This window comes from Castor canadensis, chromosome 12 (assembly GCF_047511655.1).
Source record: "Castor canadensis chromosome 12, mCasCan1.hap1v2, whole genome shotgun sequence".
NCBI lineage: Eukaryota > Metazoa > Chordata > Mammalia > Rodentia > Castoridae > Castor > Castor canadensis.
In genome coordinates this window covers 26,070,778-26,084,372 of record NC_133397.1, presented here as the reverse complement: position 1 = coordinate 26,084,372, position 13,595 = coordinate 26,070,778, and the positions used below count along the sequence as shown (strand labels likewise).

At 46.0% G+C, this 13,595-nt stretch overlaps 1 protein-coding gene across 1 annotated transcript in view; it reads left to right on the top strand.

The window, feature by feature from the left end:
* Positions 1 to 13,595, top strand: part of Capn13 (calpain 13) — an 84,094-nt gene that overhangs the window by 48,096 nt on the left and 22,403 nt on the right. The window contains exons 8-12 of the mRNA XM_074049442.1: positions 1,368 to 1,453; positions 4,529 to 4,603; positions 5,700 to 5,845; positions 7,465 to 7,598; positions 12,311 to 12,322. Of these exons, the coding sequence (XP_073905543.1) occupies positions 1,368 to 1,453; positions 4,529 to 4,603; positions 5,700 to 5,845; positions 7,465 to 7,598; positions 12,311 to 12,322 (453 nt within the window). The remainder of the gene's footprint in view (positions 1 to 1,367; positions 1,454 to 4,528; positions 4,604 to 5,699; positions 5,846 to 7,464; positions 7,599 to 12,310; positions 12,323 to 13,595) is intronic.

The following is a 13,595-nucleotide window of genomic DNA, read 5'->3' as shown; positions in this document are numbered from 1 at the left end:
GGGAGCCCCAGGGAAGCACTGGCAGCCAGGACATCTTCCTCTGCAGAGATGGGGGCAGACAAGCAAAGGAAAAGACCTGTCCTGGGCCCTTGGTGACTGTGCTCCTCCTTCAGGGCACTGCCCTCTTGGTTACCTCATGGGCCTAAGCCAGGTGGCTCAAGGATTGTATCTGAGGCCAAGGACACAGTCACATCAAGAAGGGGCCTTTACCCACATCCCATTCTGAAATTAAGAGCCTGTGCTTTGGAGACTGTCAGAGCTAGGATTAGAATTCTGTCTCTGCCACTTACTTTGTGGCCTTGGAAAAGTCACTTAACCTCTCTGATCCTCAGTTTCCTCTGCTACAAGACCAGGACTGTAGAAACATTTACCCCAGAGAACTGAAGAACATAAGGCAAGTTAGCAGGTGCCTGCCTCTGAGTTCTGCCTCCACGTATGAGTTTCTTCAATGCGTGGTGATATGCTGCTTGGTTTTCTCAGCTTCCTGTGACCTATAATCAGTGAACAAGCTTGCTTCTTCCCTCACCCCTTTGTCTCCTCAGATAGCATTAGCACAGATCAATAGCCCAGCTTCAGCGCTATCTCTTTTAATTCCCAGTTCAGGCTGAGGGCTCCCAGCTCCCTGAAATGTGGGTTCAAGGCTTTGCTGTTGTTGTTATAAAATCCCCACAGACCTACCTTCTGGATTATAGGGAGCAAAGGTGCATCTTGAGTACCTGAAGTGGAGGATGATGAGGAAGAAAGGGAAGTTAGGGACATGGCAGGCCATCTGCTCTCAGACCAGGGTGTCTGGTCAGGGCCATGATGCAGGGTAAGGAGCGCTAGCCTTAGCTATCTCAGCTCCCAGGCTACCCCAGTCTTATTCACATCAGTCTCCTTTATGCTCCTTGCTCACAAAAACAAACAAACAAACAAACAAAACCCCTGCTGCAAAGCTTCTAGCAGGCTACTGGAGGGATGCAGGCTGTGTCCATGGGATAGAGATGCTATCTGTGCCAGGACTTGCAGGAAGCTAGGGACCCAGAAAATCCTCTGAAGCCTGAGGCAGCAGATCCTACTATTTACCTACTGTTAAATCTGAGCTCACCCAGGTTCCAGGATGCAGCCACATAGCATGATGGAGATGCACCTGCCCTTGCTCAGGGCTGAGCAAAACAAGGGGAATTTTCTCCTCTTATTCCAACTCCATGCAGGCAGCAAGAGAGACGTTGATTGTTTTTTCCTTTCTTTTTTTTTCTGGCTGCAGCCAAATGAGGTCAGAAGTTAAATTAGTCCTAGGAGGTAAAAAGCAGCTGCATTCATATTCCCTCTTTCTGCTGACTTTTGCCAAAGAGCCTGACAATTCCCTTTTTTCTTCTTCATTACAGATTCAGTACAGGAGGGGCTTGGAAGAAATCATGTGTCTATGGAACCCCTGGGGCAGAAAGGAATGGACTGGGCGCTGGAGTGATAGGTATGGCTTCTGGAAACCTTCATGGAGATTATTCACTGAGAGTCCAGTGCTAAAAGAGCCCTGCCCACTAGGGCAGTGTCTGACCTGTCCACTGCAGACCTTACTGCAAGCCTGTGGCTGTAGGTACACCTCATGCTCCCATGATGCTATTCTCCAGGTATCTATTAGACACCTACTGTGTACCCTTTAGAAAGTGTGCATTGTGTTAGGTGGGTGTTGTTAAGTATATACAGATGACAAGACCTGATTTGTCCTCAAGGAGGCTAAAGGTTAAGGCTGAAAATGGATATTCTTAGGATTTGCAGCAGCCAAGCCCCCACTTAGAGAGAGAGAGGTAGAGAGCAGGGGCCTCATCCCAAGAAGGGATCTTGTGGATTCTGATCCTGATGATGCCATGGGATCAGGGTGGAAAAGGCTTTATAGCTGGGGGAGTTGGAGAAACCAAGGCAAAGATCTGGATAGTCTTTTTACTCAGTCTACTTAGATAGTGAGTCCTTCCTACTGATCTGGACTCCATGTGCCTCGTGTACCTAGAATTCACTCTGCACAAGGTAGGAGTAGATGGAGTCCATTGGTCTTGAGTACCCTGATGAGCAGGTTCTAATGGGGGCCCAGCTGTGTGCTTAGTGGCTTCTCCAAGGCTAGCATTTCCTATGACACCGACCCCTGGTGCTCTACTACCTTGATGACTCTGAGTGAGAAGGTGCTCCTGAAAAGGACAGAGGGGCAGCAACAGGTGGCTCACTCCTCTTGGTGGCAAGTAAGACTGCACCCTGTTGCATTTCACTAAGGGTCTGTGCAGATCCATGAAAAGTGTCACAACATACTGACTGCAGCATTGCTGCCAGTAGGAGGCAGGTTGGGAGCATGACCAGAGAGGACACACAATATGTTAAAACAGAACAGGATCTAACAAGCAGTAGAAGTCAATACAGAGAGAACAGTGAATTCTGGAAGGCAGATGCAGTCAATCAGTGTTCCAGGCCTGATGTGGGGCAGCCCAGAACCCAGTCTGCTGCCCCAGGCCAAGCTATGGCAGGACTTCTGATTCTCTGTAAGCCCAGGGGCAGGTGTGGGTCTGACCTATGTGGGTACTTGTCAAACTTGGGGTATGGTATACTCCAGAAAAGACGTTGGGTCAGAGTAGTAGTACAGGCATGATTCCTATTCAGGAACAAGTATAGTCCCACAAGCTGGCCTGAAACAGGGAAAGGTGGGGGCAGGACTGAAGAGCCTGATGCCAGTTTTGAAGCTTGAATTCGTACCCTACAGGGATGGGCGTGAACGAAGGCTTCAGAACAGGGGAGCGATAGGTACCGAGCAGACCCTATACTGTAGGTACATGTCCCTTGGTTGGTGTAGAGGGTCACTCTCCTCCCACCAGAACCTGGATTGGAAGGAACCGCTGGGGACCACATAATCACTGTCTCCATGCAGGTGGTAGATTTCTTCTCTACTTTTTAGGAATGGAGATGGATGGAGCGAGCCGGATGGTCTAATCTCAGCCATAATTGAAATTTCAGTTGCACACACTTAAAGGCAAACTTGCGTGAATCGATAGCATATTGATTTACACTACATTTATTTTCCCTTACACACTGCAGAAAATGTAATTATCACTTAATTATAAAATTGCCATTTTACAATAACACATCGGACTGCCTCAGCCTGCAGCCTGAAGCCTGAGTGGTGGTCCCGCCTTGCTGTCCTGTCACAGAAGTGACCCAGGTTCCTCCATGGGAAAAATCTCATTAAAATCTTGTGCCTCTGGGGCCTGTTGTTTGTGCACATGCCTGCACTTTGAAGTATGGGATGAAACATCTCCATTCTGCCTAGAAGGGTCTCCTTTCTACCAGACCCCAGAAAGCATCATCCCAATGAAGAGGCCATCATTCATTCATTAACTAGGAAAACAAGCAAAAAGCCACTGCATCCTAACTATGTGCCTAAGTATGTGTTCAAACACCTGAGATGATATTATGGAGAGCGAGGTCATTGATCTCTTAGCACTTAAAGTCCAGCAAGGAAGAACAACAAATAAAGGAGCAATAACAACACAAGTCACTGAGTGCTGAGAAAGAATTGGGGCAAGGGGCTGCTGTGCTCATAAGAGGGCATTACATGGACTATGTGTGTGGAAGCACGTGAACAGAAGGGGCTGAGCTAGAATTCCCAGAAAAGTGCCCTTTAGGAGGAAAGATTAGTAAGAGTTAGCAGGCAATAGAACAAAGAGGAAGAAGAGTGTTCCAGATCGAGGGAGCATCGTGGCAAAAGCCAAGAGATGTGTGTGTTGGTGGTATGGGTGTGTGTGGGGGGGTATCTTCTGAGAAATGAAGACATTTGTGGTTGCTGAGTATGGAGTTCAAGGGGAAGGAGGGATGAAAAAGGGAAATGGGGAACAACCCAGGTAAAGTTGGACAAGTAATCAGAGGCCACAGTTTTCTTTAAGGAGTTTGAACTTTGCCTTAAGAGTAATAGGTGCCATTGACATGTTTTAGACAGGGAAATGACAAAACAAGCTTATGTCTTAGAAAGATCATTTTGATGGCAGTGTGGAATTTGGGTGGGAAAGTGGTCAGGAATGGGTTCAGGAGCCCAGTTGAATGTTCAAGAGCGAAAGGAGGATGACCTGAACTAGGATATCAGAAGGAGGAGTGGGAATGGCATGGCTATGAAAAGAGTTAGGAAGTAGGATCAATAAAAAATATTTGGTGACTGTTCAGAGGTGGGGCAATGAGAGGAAGAGACTCCTAGTGTTCTTACTTGGCAATAACAGGGGGTGGAGGATGAGGACTGTCTGGGACAGATGACTTGAGGTCACAGTGGGACTCTTGTGGAGATGTGGAATGGACTATAGATCTGTCTAGAGCTCAGGAAAGAGAAGCAGTCTGGGGACAGATGTTTGAAAGCCATCATCATGTAAAGAATGACAAAGTCCTGTCCTTAGGTAGCATGACCCTCCACTAGTTCCCAGGAACTGAGAGTGGCCCATGCAAAGAGCCCCGGCTAAGCCATATGTGGTTGAGATAAACACTCTGGAAGATACCACCTTATGGTCTGTCTCTCCACATGCAGGTCTCAAGAGTGGCAGGAAACTCATGACCATCGGAAAAGCCAGCTGTATGAGAACAAGGAAGATGGCGAGTTTTGGTATTTCCCCTTCTTTAAGAATGATGTTTTAAGTCTTTATTGTCCAAGCCCTTAACTCCTGGTGCTTTCTCTAAACTTTTATGAGGAAGAAAATTAGCATTGCAGGATCTGTTTAGAGGGATCTTTTTCTCTACTGAGACCAAAATCTTTGGATGGGAAATAGCTGTGCGCCCCTCTTGGTGGAAAGTTATCCAGGTGGTGAGCACTGTACTTCCCTGGACATTTTTATGGCAAAGGGGAATCTGTGTCAGAGTTTTAAAATGAACAGCTCCTTCGAAACCAGAAGGCTGGTTGTCACACCCTTATGGTGGGGACCCTGCAGCACCAGTCTCCTCTGGTGTGACTCCCCAAAAGAGCAACAGGAAGTACATTTCCCAGCCCAACTGTGGCATTCCGGGTGGGACATCATTGTCATCACCCAGAAGCCGGGCAAGACTGGATGTTGCAAAGACACATGCTCAGCCATATGCACACATCTTAGAGGAGGTTGGACATTTCTCAGAGGGGTTGTCTGGTTTACTTAACGACATATTGAAATGAAATTTAGCATGTGTGAAAAGGAGCCTGGGTCTCAGTTATTGGGAATCAGAGAGACAAATTTTCTTTAAAAAAGCATTCCAAATATCTTCACTTTAATCACAGTAGGAGGTGGGATTTTAGGCTCAGAATCCATTTTATTTTTATAAAGACTGCAACAATACATTTGGCAAAGGGCCCTAAGGAAAGACAAACTTCCTGATAGCAAGCAAGACCACAGCACATACAGTCTTGCTGTCCCACTGGCCATGAGAGGGCTCACAGTTGTATTAATGGGACATAGAAATGGTTAGTGATAAAGCTCCTGCCAGGTGACATGCAAAACCCAGAATTTGACTCTATCATTGCTCTTCCAACCAAGGGAGAGAAAGGGACTGAAAAGATGCAAGGGTGACTGATACTGAATGCACCCGAATCAGACTCCAGTCTTTGGATAGGACAGTGGTAGGTCAACAGGTGGATACTTCAGCTGACTCTGAAATGATATGGTGAAGATATGGGACCTCTACCTGAAGACACGACCAGTGGTCATTTAGTGATATGCACCCATTTTCCACAGGATGTCTTGTCAAGATTTCCAAGAGAACTTTTCCAGCCTGTTCATATGCAACCAGATGCCAATAATCCTGGACCGTGGAATCATGCCTCATGAAGAATGGGACCAAATGATATTTCAGAACCAAGTGATCCTAGGAAACACTGCAGGTATGTATGGCATTGGTGATCATTCTGCCAGATCAGAGGCTGTCAGCCTAAAGGAACAGCCACTGCTTCTCCAGGGAAAATGACTGCTGGTGGGTGTGATAAGGAAAATGTCCAATGTGTCTCTTCTGGCCCTTCATACCTTACCTTCATGCCCTTTTGCTCATCTCCACCCACCTAGGGGGAGTGAAACAGGCTCCCTGTCCTTCATTAAGTATCCAGGACAGTGGGAAGGGCTGTGGAAAGAGCACTGGACAAAAGTCAGGACCTAGGTTAAACCATTGTCTTTGTCATATAGTAACTTCGTGACTCTGAGAATATAGAGTGTCTCTTTGCTCTCAGCCTCCCTGAATGTAGGCAGTGGACTTAGTAATCCTTGTCTGTAAACCCACAAAACACCACCCAGACACAAGGTAAGATAGTTGTGCCCTGCCTGGGTTATGAACTAGCAGTAGTAGGCACCTCTCAGAAGCCCTTTGACTCTTCTGAAATGAATGCTGTTGATTTTGTTCTTAGGAGAGTGACCTCCCTCACTGTACTTCCTGCTTCTTGTTTGACATTAATGAATGAAACTACTCCCTGTAGAGTCTTAGTATGCCAGTACATCCTTGATAAGAGAGGCTATAAACAACACATCTGTGAGTGTATGAGTGTGTATGTGTATATTTGCAGCTGCCTATCCCAAATGGTTTCCCTAAATGACCCTAGACCCCAGGGTATCCCTCTGTTTGACCTCAGGCTCCTGTGATCATTCTGCTACTCACAGAGCTTCTTCACCAGAGGCGTCTGGCAGATACTACAGAAATGTGGAGTCACTCTTACTGATTCATCTTCCTGAGCTCTGCCTGTCTGACTATATAGCCAAAGCCCTCTTCCCTAGATCTAATGCACATCAATGAACTAACCAAAATTGTATGTTGGGGCCATTTTTAGTAATATCTTTGAATGGATAGAGGGAATGGTGCCAGTGCTATGTGCTACTAAGTACATTTTAATACATCGTCTTATTCAGTCCTTGTAGAAAGCCCATGACCATGACAGTCTTTGTCTTCCATCTAGCTTCTCATAGCTTCCCAGTTGTGACCCAGACCTTCTGATGAGGCTCCATTCATCTCTATCCTGACTTATCTCCATTGCTTCCTGCATTTTAATCTCAGGGTCCCCATATTAGTTCTCTTTCTCTTGCTCTGACTTCGATGGGCATGCTTGGGTAGAAGATCACTGTGGATTGCCATCTTTCTGCCTGTTTTCTCTGTCTCCATTGGTGCTTGGTGATTGAAGCCATTTCAAGACTCTTGATGGTTAACACGAATGCATAAATTCATGCATCCCTGATGACTCTGGAATTTCGTTTATTAAAAAATAGGCTTGACTTTACAGCTTATTTTTACCAAGTAGGAATTCTACTTCCCCTCCCTGTTTTTAAGAGGAAGAGACTGCAGCTTAGAATGTAAAGAAACTTTTGCCATAACTAGTAACTTTGGGGGGAGAAACCCAGGCATTAGGTCTCTAAATCCCGAGTTAAATAATTCAACCCCACAGAACTCTACAAACTGGACATGGTCCCAAGTGGAAGTTTCAAGGGTGTTGCTGAATACTAGTAAAGGTTCTTTCTCTCACAGGAAGACCTGGGAGTGACTCTCACTACTTCTTTTCTGTGCAAAACTTCATGGAAGGACACAATGCTGTTGTGTCCTTCACTGTCATGCCACAGGAAGCAGACCTGAAATATCCACTGTCCTTCGAAGTGTACAAGGTAAGGCAGTCTGACTTAGAGCTTGCCTTCTGGGGACAGTTGTACATACTTTGGACTGCTGAAAGCAGCCAATCAGACTGGGAGAATTGGGTACACCATGACTTTGGAGATAAAGCCCAAAGGGTCTGTAATGTTTACCTGTCCAACTCTAAATTTACAAGACAACCTAAAATTGGAGAGAAGATTAGACTTGACCATGTCTACAATGGAATAAACCTTCTGCCTGTGTTGCTTGTTGAGTTTTCCTGTTATGCTGAGAATCTAATGCCTGTAGTTCAAAAGTGATGTGGTCCAAGGCCATCTGTTGTAACTACATCTGTTGACCTAGATTCCTAGGTCAGCCCCAGACCTGTTGAGTCAGAACCTGCAAGGACCAAGCCTGAAAATCTGCATTTAACAAGCTCCCCAAGGGATGCTTGCACATATTATGTTGTTAAAATTTGGGGAATTGTTTAAGAAAAAAAAAAGATATAAATCCAGAGGTATGTTTTGCTCTCTTATGTCTAGACCAAAGTACAGCTATAGCTTGGAGATCTTCACATAAGCACCTGCTTGGCTGCTTATTCAAAGCCAGGGTTTCCCTTCTGCCCAGGCTCCTCTCCCCTCTGTGGCACCCCCAACAAGTTCACAGCATACCTACTTGCCAGCTCACACACCCACTGTGAGGAGGTAACCAGGAAACTCATTTTTTAAAAATATCATATAAAAGAAAAAAGTTACAAAAGAAAATCTGATACCTCTGCTGCCTCTTCCTCTCCCAAACAATTCAATGATTCCTGAAGATAAAGAATGGTTCTCAAGCCATCCATCCCCCACTTCCTGGCACTAGAGTGGATCAATAAGATCATGTGTTCCTCAAATGCTGGAGTCCACTCTCCTCGCATTAGAGTTGAAGAAACTAGGATGCAGTGAGTTGAAGTGACACATCAGAGCTAATGGCAGAGCTGGGCTGGGTACCAAATGTCCCCTAACCTTACAGTCACACACACCTGTCATCTTTGTGAGCACCACAGATATCAGAAGTCTGTTAACAGACGGGACTCAAGTTTATTTATTCTTTTTAAAGTGTCCTTGAATGATTTCATTTTCTGCTCACTGAGACTAAGGCAGGTTTCAAAAACATGGATCACAGCCCATTTGTGGCCACGCAGGGTTCCTGAACACCCCACTACTGGGAGAGGAGTCCTGCACACTGGCTGAGGGTCTCATTAGTCATAAGTCCTCTTGTCACTAATCACAAGCATGTTCACATTCACTGTCCCCAAAACCCAGTTATCAGCTGGGTGCTGATGGCTCACACCTGTAATCCTAGATACTTGGGAGGCTGAGATCAGGAGGGTCGCAGTTCTTGCAAATAGTTCAAGAGACCCATTTCCAAAATAACCAGAGAAAAGTAGACTGGAGGAGTGGCTCAAACAGCAGAATGTCTGCTTTGCAAATGCAAAGCCCTGAGTTCAAACCCTAATTCCACATCCCCCCATAAAAAAGGAACAAAAAACCCCCCAGTGATCCCTACTTTTATAGTTGTGGAAAGCCAAAGGCCAGAAAGCAAGAATGACCTTTCCAAGACAAAGCTAGAGGTGAGGGGTAGTGTTTGATCCCAGCACTTAGGGTACCACATCCAGAACTTTCAACAGAACTTAGGCACTTGCCTTTCTTGGGATGCCCAGGGATCCAAGAGAAACAAGGACTGTGGCTCTAGAAGGAGAGCCTGTAGGGTCTGCTCTCTCTCATTATATTTTCAAAACTCTTCCCTGTTCTTATTCCTTTTATTTAATTCTTTAACAGTCAAGGCTCTGAGTGCCCAGGTATGTATATTCTATGGAAGAGAAATTGTTGGGGCTCAACACAATGCTTTTGAGCTGCCTCAAACTTCTCAAGGCTATCAAAGAACATCTCCTAAGGATGCAATAGTGTACACTTGTCATTTTCATCACCACCTGGCACCTGAACACTCTTTCCTCTTTCAGGGAATCTTGGTGCAAAGAAGGGCCCAGCCTCCCATTGCAGAAGTTAGTGGCCAAATATTCTCTCTCCCCAGGCCTGGGATGCAAAAAGTGTAGATTTGTGACCCCGGTTTGTCCACTTAGATATTCCCTTCATCACCACCAACAGCCTCACCACATACCCACATATCTGGTCACTCCAAGCTTTGACCATTGAAAAACTAAATAAAAGGGGTAGGAAAAGGCAAGGGTTCTTTTCAGCACATCTTTCAGCACAGTAGCAGTAATACAGGACAGTTCCTATGGTGCTGTCTGGCCAACTCCTACCCACAATCTCAATTGCACTTTCTAGATCCCCCAAGGACTCTAGGAGCTATCCTTCTAATTAATGTCTTTCAACTTCCCTCCCCCAGGCTGGGTGGCTTTCCATTGCTTTCAGCCAAGAATCCTTACTGACTCAGTGCCCTTTAAGAAGATCCTTATCCTCAGAGTCCCCAATTTTCAACTCAGAAAGCAAAAGGCTGGAGCCAGAGGGAAGGATTTAGAAAGAACTGAGAAGGAATCAGGTCACCTGGTCTGCCCAGCTGGTATTGAACAGCTCAAGCACCAGATAAATCTACTAAAAAAAAATGTCTCAGCAACTCTTATTTCTTGATGTGAGAAGCCAAGAGAGGGTCTCAGGGCTGCCCCAGTGCACCACTCCTGGGGCTGCTGCTCACAGTGTCACCTATGATCCTGGGACCTTAGAGCTGGGCAATACCTCAGCCATGTGTTAACTGATTTTCCCAAAGATTTTACAGTTCAGGATCCCTAGCAAGATTGTAATCAAACCCATCTTAAAAATATTACAAAGCTCACTTTTCTCCTTTTCACCAGAAATGCATTATTTGTCAGCTGTCTGCTTATCAAAGAAGCACTCAGATCTAAGATCTACTCAGGGTCTCTGGAGATTGCAGTGGGTCTTTCAGGACCCTGAGTGAGTTAAACACCAAAGAACAATCTAGACCTTGACATCTCAGAAGACACTTGGGTGCCTTTTGCAGTTTGACTGAGAAGCAGGCAATATCTGTGCCAGTAACTAGGCTCTTAGCAGTCCCCAGTGCTCAGTAGGTACAGTGCTGACCCAGCTGAAACAGGACTCCAGGCCCATGGCTATGACTCAGGAGTTCCTGCAGGCTATGACTCCACATCTGCTGTGGGAGCACTGCTCTGCCTTACATTAACTGGATACCACTGGTGTGTGAACAGGCAGGGAGAAGTCAGAACAGTGAAGAGGGATAAGAGTGGACAAGAAATTTCATCCTGGAACTGGAGAACATTATTCTGAGTGAGGTTAGCCTGGCCCAAAAGACCAAAAATCATATGTTCTCCCTCTTATGCGGACATTAGATCAAGGGCAAACACAACAATGGGATTGGACTTTGATCACATGATAAAGCGAGAGCACACAAGGAAGGTATGAGGATAGGTAAGACACCCAAAAAAATAGATAGCATTTGTTGCCCTCAACACAGAGAAACTATTGTAGATACTTTAAAGCGACAGAGGCCAATAGGAGAAGGGGACCAGGAACTAGATAAAAGGTTAGTTTGAAAAGAATTAATTTAGAAGGTAACACACATGTACAGGACAGCAATGGGAGTCAACTCCCTGTATAGCTATCCTTATCTCAACTAGCAAAAACCTTTGGTCCTTCCTATTATTGCTTATCTCTAATTTTGTTGAAGAGAGAGTATAAGAGCAAAATAGTTTCTGCCTGGAAGCTAGGGAGTAAGGGGGAAGAGGGAGGGGGTGGGGTGGTTAAGGGAGGGGGCGGGGGGAAGGGGGTAGAAATGACCCAAACATTGTATGTACATATGAATTAAAAAAAAAATAAAAGAAATTTCATCCTCACACCAAAGCCCCTCCCACCAATGCTCCTCCCCCAGGCTGGGATTTTTTACCTCCCTCCCAACTTTCCCCTGACTGAGAAGTCTGTCTGGGCAAATCAAGTGGTCTGTCCATATGTGTGAGGCTCAGGCTCACAGAGGACAAGAATCAAAATTCATACCACCTAGGAAAGACCATGTCTGGCAGTGGTAGGGCTTCATTATAAAAGATGCAACACAGCTTGCACTATTCCCAGCTCTGTTACCTAAAGAGCCTCCATTTCTATACATAAAATAGGATGCCCAGGGTCTGCTTGCAGGATTATGATGAATATCCTTTGCAAACTATAGAGGGCTTTAAAGATGAAACTGCATCCTCAGTGCTTCCTCCCACCAGATGGTAGAGAAGAGCCCAGCTATTTCCCCATTCATATGCACATGTATATCTCTACAAGCACTGGTTGCCCCAGAACAAATTTCCTACAAAGGAAATTTAAAGGAAATAGTGGTCTGAAAGAATCAAAGACATTGCCTTCTCACTGAAGCTCCCAACACTAGGGAATTTTTAATTGACCTTGGGGAATTTACACTTGACCTAGGTTCTGTCTTATTTCCAGCCCTTTCCTTCTAGAGTTTCCATCATTGCTATTGAACAGTAAGTAACCGCACCTCTCTTGCTACTTCCCACACCTTAGTAGGGTTCCTTTTTAAAAAACAAAACTAAACTAAACAAAACAAAAAACCACAGGGGATGAGTAACCATATGTCTTCCCCATGTGCCAGGAAACAGAGTGACCACACAAGAAGGAGTCTGGGCCCCTGAGCCAAGCTGGGAGACCTGCTTACCTTTCTGTTGTGTTCTAATGTCCTGAACCACCTTTCTTCCTTTCTTCCACAGGTGGACTCTCAGGTATGGCTCACCACTGTCCTCACACCTCTGGTGCTGACCCTTGATAAGTGTTATGCCTTTTCTAACACCAGACTTCCAGCTCCAGGCTGCAGATTCGGTCTTGCTACATCTTGTATCAGATACAAGCTTAGAAACTCCAAACAGCTCAACAAAGCAAGAAAATATTTAGCTGCAGGTTGGACCCTTGGAGATTCTCTTGTTTAACATTCAAGAGGGGTAGGAATGTAAAACTGTCTCCAAGTGTTTGGCCCTGACAGAGAAGACTGATGCAGCTAGTTCCTGTGTGTTGAAGTCAAGAGCAGCACTAAGGGGCATCTGGGGAAGACCATCAGCTTCCTGGATTTGTTCACCCCCTAAATCCACCACAAGCCAAGCATGCTGTTTACATGCAATATCAAGGCACACCGTCTAGCTTCTCTAACAAATAGATTTCCGCCCTTCTAATCAGATAACCTGGCCCAGTATTGTGAAAGGTGACTTAACTATGAGAAAGGATGGAGAAAGAAAGAGTTCTGAAGACCTGCCCTCATAGGCACTCAGATTCTCCCATAGCTGAGAGCTTGGCAATGACCTTTTTGCCAAGAGGGAGGCACAATGGATGGAAAAAGGAACAAGATGTGGCAGTGGCCAACAGATGGTGACTGTGGCCCCTCTAGACCTTCCAAAGGAGCCCTTTAGATAGACAGAGGCCAGAGTAAGGAGTCTCAGAGCAGAGGATACTTGGAAACCCAGGCAGAAAGTTGGCAGCAAGGAGACCTGGCTCACAGCATCAGTCCAGCCACAGAGCTGGAGGTTAGGATCTGCCTCTGGTCCCTGGCACCCTGGCACCCTGGCTGTGGAAGGGGAACATCCAGAAGGGTTTTGAGGGAAGCACTCAGGTGCAAGAAACAGGTCTGCATTTCAGTTCCCAGAGCTAGACCAAGCTAGGGACTTAATCCAGGAAAAGCACAAGCCCCATCCCTAGAGTATAAGAGTCTGCTCTGCACCTGTCTGGTCCTGCATCAACATGTAGCGGGCTCCTCTGAGCACTGAGTCAAGATCTCCTGTCACTCCGCACTTGCACATCTGCCTGCCACTGAGCAAGTCTGTTCCGAAGGATTGGGAGCCTGAGCAGGGCTGCAGAGGTGCATGGAGTGGGGAGGTCAAGACAGCAAGTAGGCAAGGCTGTCCTCACCTTCTGGATTGTAGGAGGCATACTGTCCACACATACCCAGAGCCAGAGGGCGTGGCTGGCCCTTTGGAGAAGAACTGGTCCAGCACTACTTATGATGGA